This window comes from Rhamphochromis longiceps, linkage group LG22, assembly GCF_057381845.1.
Source record: "Rhamphochromis longiceps isolate RC_006_pf linkage group LG22, R_longiceps_female_GT1.1, whole genome shotgun sequence".
Lineage (NCBI taxonomy): Eukaryota > Metazoa > Chordata > Actinopteri > Cichliformes > Cichlidae > Rhamphochromis > Rhamphochromis longiceps.
Window position 1 is genome coordinate 6,933,429 of NC_140577.1, and position 12,205 is coordinate 6,945,633.

The following is a 12,205-nucleotide window of genomic DNA, read 5'->3' on the forward strand; positions in this document are numbered from 1 at the left end:
TATTTGATCCAATCATGTGGCCCAAACACACCCTGAGTGTCGGTTTCATGTCAGTCAGGGGTCTTACCTCTACCAGCTGGGTGATTGCAGTGAGCAGTGACCGTGGAGAAAATGGTGGTGAGGGGCAACACGCACAGCACATCCACAATGAACAAGGGATGGAGGAAGGGATGGGGGTTGCAAGGATGAGAGGTGAACATAAGGTTAAGGATTAAAGAGGGAGAGACGAGGTGGTGTAGTTTGGAGTGAGGGATGAGAAGAAAGTGGTGGACAGTGCGGGTGGAGGGAGAGAGGGGAGCCACATGTGGATTGGTTTGAAGAGGGTGGAGAAACAATGCAATGAGTTAAATCAGAGTCATGCAAACGGTACAAACTGATACATCGAGGGCAGCAACACCCGTGATTCAGTGATGTCTCGTGAAATGAAATGCAAAGAAAAAGTTAAACGTCTGTAAAGAAGATTACTTGATAAGAAGATGAAATATGGCACAAAAAATTATGTTTTGCTATGAACGTATGATGAAACACAGTTACATGAGGCCACTTTGGCTAAACAACAAAAAAAATTCAAAATCTGAAAACGACTAAAATAAAATGTAGCTTTTACTGCACGTGTAAGTAAATGTAAATGTATCTCCATCAAATCGTGTATCATCTAGTGTAGAGCAGGCATTAGACACAAAAACACACTTGCATACATCTCATGCTGTTATCATGTCAGACGTACTCATTTAGTTGTGGGCTGCAGACACTGCATTAAAGCTCTAAACAGACCTGGGCTCAAAAGCACTTCTTTTATCTGTGCTGACGGCCACACTGGTGTAGCTACACAAATTTGGCACAGTTTACTAAAATTATTAGACCCAGGTCTGCAGCTGAGGCAAAAATGTCCAAACATTTAGTTTATCCTCCCTACCTGTGCAGACTGGGACACCGCCTCATCTAGTACTGTAGCACGACCTTTGACCTCCTCTTTGATGGCCTGGTACCGTTTCTCGGCATCTGCGTAGCGCTGCGTCACACTCGCACCCTCCTGCAGGCTGAGCTCGGCCAGCTGAGGTCCGATTTTCAGCAGCTTGTCGATGTGTGGCTTGTGTTCTGCTATGGACTCCCTGAGCAGCTGGAGAGGAAATTAAAAACACGGATAGTGAGCATTTATTTTAATCAGAAAAGCACAACCAGGTTATGATATTCAAGGTCTTCGCTTACTCTCATCTGGTCCTGCTGCAGCCGGAGAGCATCTGTGTCAATAGCTGGTGGTGGAAGCTGGGCGATGAGGGTCTCAGTTTCACCCAGCCACGGCTCCAGTTCCTCGCAGGTTTCCCAGAACCGAGCCACAAGAACCTGGGCCTGCTCCAGAGCTGAGAACCGCTCGCTGTGGCTCTGACTCACTGCATCATAACGAGCGCTCAAAGAGCCCGTCTTGAGCTGAGGAAGAGGATGACGATTCAGATATAAGAGATTATTTCTGTTGCACTTCTTGAAGGTTCTCACTTTCCTTCCCGTTCACTCAATACGCCCAGAACTGTGTCTGTGAGCATCTTACCATGAGTGCATCCTTCTGAGCATCACTGCATGCTTCTAAGATGTCGTCTCTGGTGCTGAGGAGCTGATCTACTGTGTCTTTGTGTCGGATGATGTCAATGTTGAACGCCCTCTGCACTTGCAGTTGGGCCACGGTCACGTCAGGCTCCAGACTCAGCGGCCCCAGAGATGCCAGTTTGCGCTCCGTCTCCCCAACCCAGGCCAGCTCTGCATCCACAGCCTCTTCATACTGAAGGGAGGAGTTAGCGTTCAGCCATTTTAACCAATCAAAGTAAAAAATAGAATGAAAATTTAGACTTATTAAACTACTTGCAGTACCTGCTGCGACCTCTGGATGGCAGCTTGTACCAGTTGAACCCGCTGAGTGATGGTTTCATCAGACTGTCGGTAGCGCTGGTTGGCGTCTGCGACGAGGCGGTCCAGGCCTTCCCGGGCTCGCCAAGGCACTAAATCCAGCAGAGCGCTGCCCACCTCGTTCACTGTATCCAACACCAGACGCTTCTCTGCTGACACTTTCTTCAACTCCTGCAACAGTGAAACTTTTAGTTTTATAGAGCACAATCTGCAAAAAAGCAGAAATATTTCCTATATCAATTCTTTAATATGACCACATGCATCAACGTAAAGCTGAAATAAACTTGTCTAAATGGCATCGAGTGTATCATCTGTTTTTTTTCTGCTGCTTGAGTCAAAATGAGAACACCGAAAATGTCACCGAAGAGTGAAAAAACTGGAACAAATTAAATGGCAATAATCCTTTCAATAGCTTTTACAAACTGTTATGGAGCTCCCAGAAATCAATGTTTCTATGGTAACTCAGCTGTGGGTAGGTTGAGATTGGAAAGGCTGAAAATGTCATTATAGACGGGAGTTAAATGAGCTTTTCAGACATTTTGTACAATTTCTTTATTATGAAAATGTTAAAAAATGATCTTTAAAAGCTGTAAAATGTGGTTGACTGAGCAGCGCACTGGTTACTAAAAAGCGCAAAAGCTGATCGTGTAGTAAAAAAAGATGACGATGCTTCATCGTAGCCTGTTTTAAAGCAGATTCTGGAGAAACTGAAAATCAGTGTGCACATAAGAATGCCTGCAACTGATGCATGCAGTGTTACAGCGATACTCCAAACACAAATTTTTGACCCACTCGCTTATTGGCAGAGGAACAAATACACGAGGAACCTGTGATTCTCGTGTGAAAAACTGGAGCACAAACATTAGATCATCGTGTCTAAATATTTAACTTAAGAAATCCAGTTAAGCTGCCTTTAATCCCTTCTGCGGTCTTCATGTTTGCACACGATTATTTTTGTGTTATTTTGGCTAAATGGAAACAGTTTACAACATCCATAAAAACACAATTAACAAAAAAGAAAAATGCTGCCGTTTAAATCTGAAAGTCTGTTTTTAAAAGAATAAGAATCGTAACTACACCCGACTCCTCCCACCTTTTGTCTCTCCTGGTAGGCGGGTGAGGCGTCGGGCTCAACAGTGTTAAGCTCCGTCTCCACACTGTCCAGCCACTGGTTGAGGTCGTCGTGGGCGCTGGCGAATCGCGTGGACAGCTGCAGGGCCTGCTCCAGGGTACGGAGGGCTTTACTGCTGCCGGCCGTCATCTCGGCGTAGCGAGACTTGATGCCGTCGAGCTTCTCCTGGATCAGGAGGACCTCCTCACCTGCAGGACGACGCAGAGGTCAGGTAACTGGGTTCAACCAGGATACGTCAACAAACCATGTGCAGAGTGTATAAAAATATGATCTCCTTCATTCCAGCCGAGCATATTATCTCTGCAGAATCTTTAGTGAGGCACACAAACTTGTTCAATCTAAAAAAAAATATCGATATATTCTGTAAAATCTCACAGGATCCTCAGTTTGACAGCTTGGCGCTCCTTTTATGGCCACAACATTTGTCTAACGGCCTAAATATGACAATAAAAACACAAAATGCAGTCATGGGTAGACCAACAATCAACTCACTAAAGGGGAAACAGTCAGCATGGCTAATATCAAGATATACCAAGATAAACAAAAACCAGATGTTACAGTCTGGTTCACTGCTGATCAAAAAATATGTGGTTTGGATGCGAGTCTCTCCCAAAGCCTGGACTTTCTGCATCCGTAAAAAACACTGATTTAAGAGTTTCTTTATCCTTTGGCAGATTTAATGCACAACCCGACACCAGACCAACACTTTTAAGTACAAGCCGAAAAAGGAAGAAACTCCTGAGAAGATTCACAAAGACGTGAGCGATCACCTGTGGTCTGTTTGAGTAGAGCTTGTCCATTCTTGATGGCCTGGTCCACGGTTTTCTTCCTGCTCAAGATCTCTTCATTCAGAGCCTGAGGGAATAAAAGGAGTGAAAATGAACACTAACTGTTTTATTTTTGCAGCCAAAGACTTACTGGAAAAATGTAAGAAATAAAACAGCATCCAAGTTTTATTATACTCACTGAAACTCTGTTTATAATGTTTATTACACTTGATTTAAATGGGTTTAGCTCTGTTTCAGGCTTCTCGGTCCTTAAAGGAGACCTATTATGGTTAGGATCTGTCATATGTACTGTTACAGTGATGGACGCTCATATTATAAATGACCTAAGAGGTCAATGTAGTCCTTCAAACTCTAAACCAGGGGTGTCAAACATAAGGCCCAGGGGCCAGAATCGGCTCAAAAACTGGAAAACATGAAGTAGTTAATCAATTTTAAACTTTTAACTTTATTTGCATAGGTTTTGCAGCTTTTCCTCATTGACACAACACCAAAGTAGGTAAATAATGGATAAACATGAAATGAAATTAAAATAATTAAATGTTTAATTAAACGTTTTGACACTGATAGAAGGGCAGCTGCACTGGTCTGACCCACTTAAGCTCTAAACGCTCCATTTCAGACAGTCACAGAGTGAGACTGTCCTTAACATCGTCACATGTGAACACTACTATTCACCCGACCCGCCTGCTTGAAACCTTTTGTTTGTGAGGGGCAGCGAGTAAGATGAAATGTGGCTTAAAGGGAGAGGAGTGGATATGAGGTCTTTTATAGCGGATGAACTGAGGGGCTACACCAGGGCTCAGTACGGGATAAATAAAGATTATTTTAAACTGTCAATTACACAAAGCTACTCTGGCAGAGTCCAATAATAAACATGTGGAGCTGGAAGTGTTTAACGCCCATGACACAAACTGTTATCTTACTGAAGGGATCTTATATTTGTGCAGCTCTCTCAGAGACAGAGTTACTAAGTTCTTGAGTTTTGAGGAGATGAAGCGCTTCTAGTGACACTCAGCGTGTGTTCATCAAGTCGTACCAGAGTGTGTTTGTGCTGCTCGGCCAGCACCTGGGGCCGATAGCTCTGTACAGAGACCTGAGCCAGTCTCTGAGCCACCTCCGCCAGCCAGTTCAGCACCTCTACCTCGTCCTCCCCAAACAGCTGAGCGTTGGCCAGTGCCTGCTCCAGCAGGCCCGCCCGCCTGGAGCACCAATCAGCAAGCTCTGAGTGACCAGACCTCACCGATCCCACACGTTCGCTTAACCAATCGCGATCAGCCGCGCAGCTGAGCGGGCTCAGCGATTGGCTCAGCGACTCGAGGTGGTCAACCTCGGCTTCCCGGGAAGACACGTCATCTTGGAGCGCCTGGGAAGTGAAGGTGTGCGTGTGTGTGTGTGTGTGTGTGTGTGTGTGCGAGAGAGAGAGTGTTTTTGAAGTGAAGGGAGGTGAACAAAGAAAAGAAAAACACAAAGAACATGGATAAAAACTTAAAATATGAGCATGCAGATGATAAAATCATAACCGACAAACATCAATGGATGACTGAATGACTTAAAGAGAAAAAACTTGACACCACTGAAATAAAAACCAATAAAAGGAAACTCGTAGGAGGTCATGTTTTGATTGTAAATTAGTGCTTTGTGGTTCTAGGATGATTTTCATCAATGAAGATCGCCGACTCTGCTCGTCCGGATGGATGCGTCGTCTTTTCCCTCGACACACGGGGAATGAAAATCTATAAAATCTAAATGCAAGTCAGCGTCTTACCCTAATCGGGTCTCTGAGGGCAAACGGTACCTTGTGTTTGACGATCTGCTGGGTGATCTTTGCCGTCTGGGTTCCCATAGGCTCAGCAGAGCTTAGGCGTCTCTCCGTGGTGCTCAGCCATTCCCCGAGTGGCTCGAGGGCTTCGTGGAACTGAAGAGCCAAAACCTGCAGCTCCTCCAACTGCCTTTGTCTGAGAGACGAGAGGGGAGGAGGTGAGAAAACTCCATGATGAAGAGGAGGAGGAGCGGCAGGAGGAGAGGGGTCTCTTTATTGCTTTCACAGTTTGTTTTTTGTGTCACTGACAGATTGGGTCTTGGATGTTTGTCATAAAGTGGTTATATCTTTGTTTATTAAATGTTTCTCATAAATAATTCAGCTTAAAAGTATTTCATGAAAAGATAAAACAGATTACTGTAGCTTGACTGAGGCAGAGGGAGGATTTGCAAAGTGGTAAGAAAACACGACTTTTGTGCGCAGATAAGTGAGAGTCATTGCCAAGAAAAGCTTATCGCGTGTTTGTACAGAAAGCAACACTGTGTGTGTGTGTGTGTGTGTGTGTGTGTGTGTGTGTGTGTGTGTGTGTGTGTGTGTGTGTGTGTGTGTGTGTGTGTGTGTGTGTTCAGGAAAGACGCTGTAATAAACTCCAGAGACATGTCAGAGATTCTTCTATCATCTGCTACAGCTTGCAGCCGGGCATGAATGTGTAGTAACATTATACATTATGACTCCTCTACTTTTCACGAGCAGACACATCAGAGGTATCAAACCTCTTAGCTGTGCTTTGTGTGTTGTGTATTTATGTGTATCATTTCCCTGGTGAACAAAAGAACCTCTAAAATTACACCACAGGAACCAAAAGTTATGATTCCAACATTTCTTCAGGGACAGAGGCGTTCGATGGAGCCACACAGAGATAACATGATGTTGAGGTAGACTTAAGTCACAACGTTACACGCAGCAAGGAACATCTTAACTCATAAATCATCTCTGCTGCGTTTTTCTTTAAAAAAGGATAAAGATTTAGACTTTAGCACTGACGACGCTGAAGGGGACTAAAAACAGAAAACACCATCAGAGCTTGGACCTGGGTTCTTCTCACAGAACCTGGTACAGTAGCTCTCAGGTATTTTGTAGGTGCAAAGCAAAGCAGACCCACATCTGCATGTTTTTATGTGGACTAATCAGAGCACTGTGTTGAAGATATGTGGACAACTCTAGAAAACGAGTATTAAACTATTGAAAACTGCTGCCAGTGTTTGTGCTTCTTGCATACTTTTCTGTTCAGCAAATCAGCGCTGGATTTAAGCGTATCGTCACCCAAATCAGGATACGCAGATCTGGCTTTTCAGAAGACCGCATGAGAGCGTCTTTCTGTCACCAGCAAAGACTGTAAATCCCACTTTGGGCCACCTTAGCTGTGAGGGGCTTTACCTGCCGCTGGCCTTGTCCAGCAGGTCAGACCATCTCTCTGCTAGACTCTGCAGCTGGGTCTGGATCTTCTCTCGGTCCTGAGAGTCTGCTGTGGCTGCAATCCTCTCTCCTTCAGCCTGGATCATGTCCACTGTCGGTCTGCGGTCATCTAACAATCTCTGGAGGAGCTGAAGGACAGGAACACACACTTAGCGAAGTTTGGAGTATGAACGAAATAACAGACCGCATTTCAACAGCAGTGGAGTCTGGAAATGGATCATAAAGTTAAGTAACACCTGATTAAAACAAAAACTGAACACAATAATGAAGTTGGCTTTAAAGCTTACGCATTAGAAGTCATCTGTTTATCTGCTCAATAACACTACCTAATTAAATTTGATAGTAATTACATTTCTGTCAACACGCTCTCATTTTCAAATCAGAACGTGAAAGCTAATCCGTCGATGTTTGTCAAAGGGCGGCGTGACTAAAATCAGAAAATATGCCTCAACAAAGCATGCAAGTCTGTGCTAATGTGTCTGAGGCGTGAAAGGAGTGAAGGGAATCAGAGAAAGTCTCCTTTTTTAATAAAATCAATTTGTCTGATAGTGCAGGTTGGCCGATATCTTTTCCATCTAAACTGTTAAACATTAACAAAGGCTGTTGTCACCTTTGATCGGACTGTTTGCACATTAAGAAACGACGTCTCTCATTGTTAATTCCTTCCTGCTTAGATATCAGCCCCACTCTCCCTGCTTTGAACCTCTGCTGACAGCTCGGCTTCAGAACGCACCCCCCCTGCAGGTGACGTGACTCTCCGTCACGGAGGTAAACACATGTGATTGATCGCTGGCTGAGACTACGGCCCCATATGTGCACAAACACAGGAAATGTATGTAGGATAAACAAGGGAAGGAGTCTGACTGTGTCTCTGAAAACAATACAACTCCACCATGTGTGCACATATGTGTGTGTGTGTGTGTGTTTTTATGCCAGTCTCGCTGGCAGACAGTCAGCTGGGGCCGTTTGGATGCCAGTCAGACGGACCATTGACCGAGTGTACATGTGTTTGTGTGCATGCGCTCGTCATTCAAATAACTTTTTGAGGTTGTTTGAGGATGAAGGACACTGAGGACATCTGAATAGCATAAATAATGCTGCTTTAAATCTGTGAAATTTAAAATCAGAGCAGACGCGGAATGAAAGCCTCACTTATGACCTAAAGCAACTCACTGATGCTGCTGAGTGTTGTGCTGCTTTACTTTACACTGAAACTGTTCTTCATGTTTTCCCTCCTCTCTCATCCCTCTCGTACCTTTTGCTCTTGGATCTGGGCCTTGACCACGCGGTACTCGGCCGATGGAGGCTTCTGATTCGCTACCAGCTCCTCTGTGTCGCTCAGCCAGCTGAGCAACGGCTCCAGAGCATCCTGGAATTTCCCACAATGCAGCAGGGCCTCCTGCAGCTGGGCGATCCGCTCTGCCACCTGAGGACAGCAGAGATGATTGTGAATAGGGAAACAAAAGTGATTCGTAGGTTTAATAGAGTCAAGAGGTTATATCTTGGGATAAAGAAAGAGCCAATAAGCTCCAAAGGAAGTCAATCCCTAAAGACTTTCATGTACTTATGCAGAATTAAAGAGAAGAAATAGTCATGTTAACAGCTTGGCACTTAACTAACAGATTTAAAGAATAGTGAGGCTTATGACGAGTTTACTTAATACAGACTCGTCCACTTGTCAGGTGGATTCTGAGTAAACTGCTAGCTGGTACCCTTCAACTCCGATATCTGGAGCCATGAACTGGACTGCATGTTTTTTTCTTGGTGCCTTTTGGAGCATTTTGAATCAAATTCACTCTAAAAACAGTTTTCACTGCTGTGTGGTTATTTATAGAAACACACAGTGCATGAAGTGAGAAATTCTTTTAACATCTTTGTCACCAGTTTGCACAGAATGTGGAGGCAGCTTTCTAACAAAGCTTCATTCACTTCACCCTCTCGGCAAACTATGATAACACCTGGCTCCAAAAACCCCCAAACAGCCCTGCTGAAAATGCTAAACTTAAGAAATCAAAAGAAAATCTGTGACTGTCTACATCCACCTTTTACATATACGGGTAAATATATATAGAGAAGTATAACAACAAGCTGCCACTGCAGCTACAGTAAAAGGCTGAACTCAAAATGTGATTTAAAAAAAAGGACAACGTTATAACTCTTAATTTTCTTAGTCTTTGATGTGATGCAGAAGACAGTGAAAATTAAACATCTTTGCTGAGATAATGAAAAACACACAGGAGTCGAGACCAGTACAGATGCACCAGTGAGCTTTAAGTATTTGGTTTTACCTTTAAACCATCTCCAAGGCTGAGTGCTTACAGTGCTTACGCTGCTGATTTTGGCCTATTATCTGTTTTCCCTGCCTGATCCTGATGGTTTTGACCATCACTGGATCTTTTCTAGAGCCGTACCCGCTTGTTGAGTGAGTTCCATTGGAGGTTGGTGGTCTCCAGGTCGTGCTCCAGCACCTGGGTGTCGGTGTGTTTGGCGGCGCTCTGGATGAGACCCTGACCCACTGCGTTGACGTGCTGCAGCTTTGGCTGAATGCTGTCTACCTGCTCTCTCTCCACAGCCTGAGAGGAGAAGGAAGAGAAAGAAAGGGGTTTGTCACTGACTGTTTGACTGACTTACTCCATCCATGAATTATTAAAAAAGAAAAGAAAAAATGCAGAAGGAAAGAAAGAGTTTCAATTGTTTATTTAAACACACAGTTCAGCAGCAGTCTGCAGCCAAAAATACACCACATACTCAATCTGCACGACAACAATTGGAAGTGAACCGTCCCACTTTATGTGCCTACATATAGAAGTGGATATACTGGATAGAGAGGAGTGGGAGACAGGAAGGGAACTGGAAAAACGAGGGTGGAGGGAGGAGGAGAAAAAAAGGAGGGGTGAGGGGGGGATTACGAGGATTAGAGGTTTAGACGAGTAACAGGATGGCTGGAAAAGGCTGAGTTGACAACACACACACACAAACCGTACCGTATGGGTGCACACAGCCCTCACTCGCTCACACCCCCAAATCCACACACAAACAGGCAGGCAGACCTACACCAACACACGTTTATAAAACATACACACACAACTTTGCCTGTCTGGCCACATTAATCACGCATGCACGTCACAGTGGAGGGCTGGAGCCATCTTGTGATGACAATAGAAGCAGCCATCCGACGCTAAAGACAACCAGACTTGACTTCCCAGGCCGAAAAAGACTGAGCGATAGCCAATAAGTCAGTCTCCCTCTCTCAGAGTAAAACTGTGTCACGGCTGTAAGCAAACACATTCTGCAGCGGTGACGGGTCCCGTTTGGCTCACCGATGGAAAACTGCAAAGCTCTCCAGCAGCTAAGGTGTCAGTAGTAAACTGAGTGGTATTAATCTGCAAGTTATTTATCTCGAACTTGGGAAAAATAAAATATATTAGATTTTTGAAACCGTATATTGACAATCTAATATTATTACTCGTCCCGTGGTAACTGTGATGGGCGTTTTTCATATCCTACATTTCTTTCAAAGGCCCCACAAAAACATCACATGACAAACCTGTGTGACTTGACTATAATTTCCACATTTCAGAATCTGGAGTTCTTCCCAGACCTATAAATTCTTGTTCCTGTTTGGTTTATTAATGCTGTTTTTCTAGAGGGGTAAACAGTTTTCGCTGCAGCCTTACTGTGAAGAAAAATAGCCCCAAACCACGACCTAATGCAATAAAATGTCAGGACAAAAAGAATGACATTCTGCTAAATTCCAGTAAACCATCCTGTTATATCCAACAATTTGCCAAATCCGCAAGACAAGGTCGAAAATTTCACAGTATTCCACCAACTTTCTGACCAGTGGGAACGCTGCAAACCACCACAAAGGAAATCTTCTTGACTGCCTCTGGGATGAAATCCCATCAAATGGGAATCCATGACAGTAATGCCGGGCTGAGGGGCGGGGAGGAGGGGGCTGTCGTGAAAACATTTGAGAAGTCCTGACATTTAGAATCGGTCCAAAAAGGGAGAATTAGGTCTGGTGGTGGTGGTTTGTGATGCTACTGCAGCCAAACCCCAATGGCCACACAAAGAGACACACACACACACACACACACACACACACACACACAATAACCAGATGTGCACATCCAGGCCACACATACACAAGACTGTGGTAAATCCAATGCCTGAGGGAAAATAGCTGGTGTTAAACACTGAGGAGAGGGGGGCTCACTTAAAGCGAGTGAGAGGAGAAAATGGGAAAATAAAGGTTTGGGTTTCAGGGAAATGCCACCACAGATTGGGAGCATTCACAGCTGAAAGTGTTACCAAAGTAATAATGTAATACTGTGTTAGATAAATGGGTCATTATTTTCACTATGAAATGTTAGATATGTTGTGTTTTTGTAAAATTGTAAGATGCAAAACAATCCTGCATTCATCGATTTAAAGTCAGGTGACAGTGAACAGGTGAAAGGTCAGAAAACTGAACTTTCCACAGATTTCTATTCAAAGTTTTTCTATTAGATTCACTAAGAATAATCAAAGGTTATCTTCAGATATCCGCATTCTGCTAAGTAATGTTTTTTTAACGTGATAAAATGTGGAACTAAAGAGTGAATTTTCTTCAGGCTTTTAAATTTATGATGAAAAATAAATCTCGAGAAGAAGAATTACCATTCAGGACATGATTTGTTGAAGTCTAAAGCTTTGAAATCCTTACACCCGGATTTATGATGTGCTGGAGACATTTACAGACTCGCTGTTGTAGCTGGACTGGAAGTTGTTGAGCTGCAGTTGGTCATAATCAAAGGCTTTACAGGTTTCTGCTCATCTGGTTTATATATGGCATCAAACTACAAGTCGTCCATGCCAGCACGCACGTGTGCGTTTGTGCGTGTACTTCCATATCTGTGTGTTTATAGGATTCTTTTTTGTGCAGAAGTGCTAATCAGTGTGTGTAATTATGTGTGTGTGTACACGAAATGACTAAGTGTTCTACAGGTATTAGTCGCTGTGCATGATTAAATATGAATGAGCCGTTTTTGTGTGTGTGTATTCCCGTCCAGTTTGGACACAGCTGTGTTGCGGCGATGGGCGTCATAGCTGCTTGGAACAGGAAGTCTGTCGGCCAGAACAACAATGACTTTAACCATGACCCGCTCC

At 44.0% G+C, this 12,205-nt stretch overlaps 1 protein-coding gene across 13 annotated transcripts in view; it reads right to left on the reverse strand.

Annotated features, from left to right (window-relative positions):
* macf1a (microtubule actin crosslinking factor 1a) overlaps positions 1–12,205 on the reverse strand; it is a 234,715-nt gene that overhangs the window by 22,395 nt on the left and 200,115 nt on the right. For 11 of the 13 annotated variants that reach the window (XM_085396334.1, XM_085396340.1, XM_085396331.1 and 8 more), the window contains 11 exons: positions 9,466–9,627; positions 8,310–8,480; positions 7,016–7,182; positions 5,615–5,774; positions 4,856–5,182; positions 3,802–3,886; positions 2,993–3,219; positions 1,864–2,070; positions 1,547–1,774; positions 1,210–1,428; positions 917–1,120 (listed from right to left, as the gene is read on the reverse strand). In XM_085396334.1, coding sequence (XP_085252460.1) covers positions 917–1,120; positions 1,210–1,428; positions 1,547–1,774; positions 1,864–2,070; positions 2,993–3,219; positions 3,802–3,886; positions 4,856–5,182; positions 5,615–5,774; positions 7,016–7,182; positions 8,310–8,480; positions 9,466–9,627 — 2,157 coding nt within the window. The remainder of the gene's footprint in view (positions 1–916; positions 1,121–1,209; positions 1,429–1,546; positions 1,775–1,863; positions 2,071–2,992; positions 3,220–3,801; positions 3,887–4,855; positions 5,183–5,614; positions 5,775–7,015; positions 7,183–8,309; positions 8,481–9,465; positions 9,628–12,205) is intronic. The other 2 variants (XM_085396343.1, XM_085396341.1) reach the window with 1 other exon arrangement.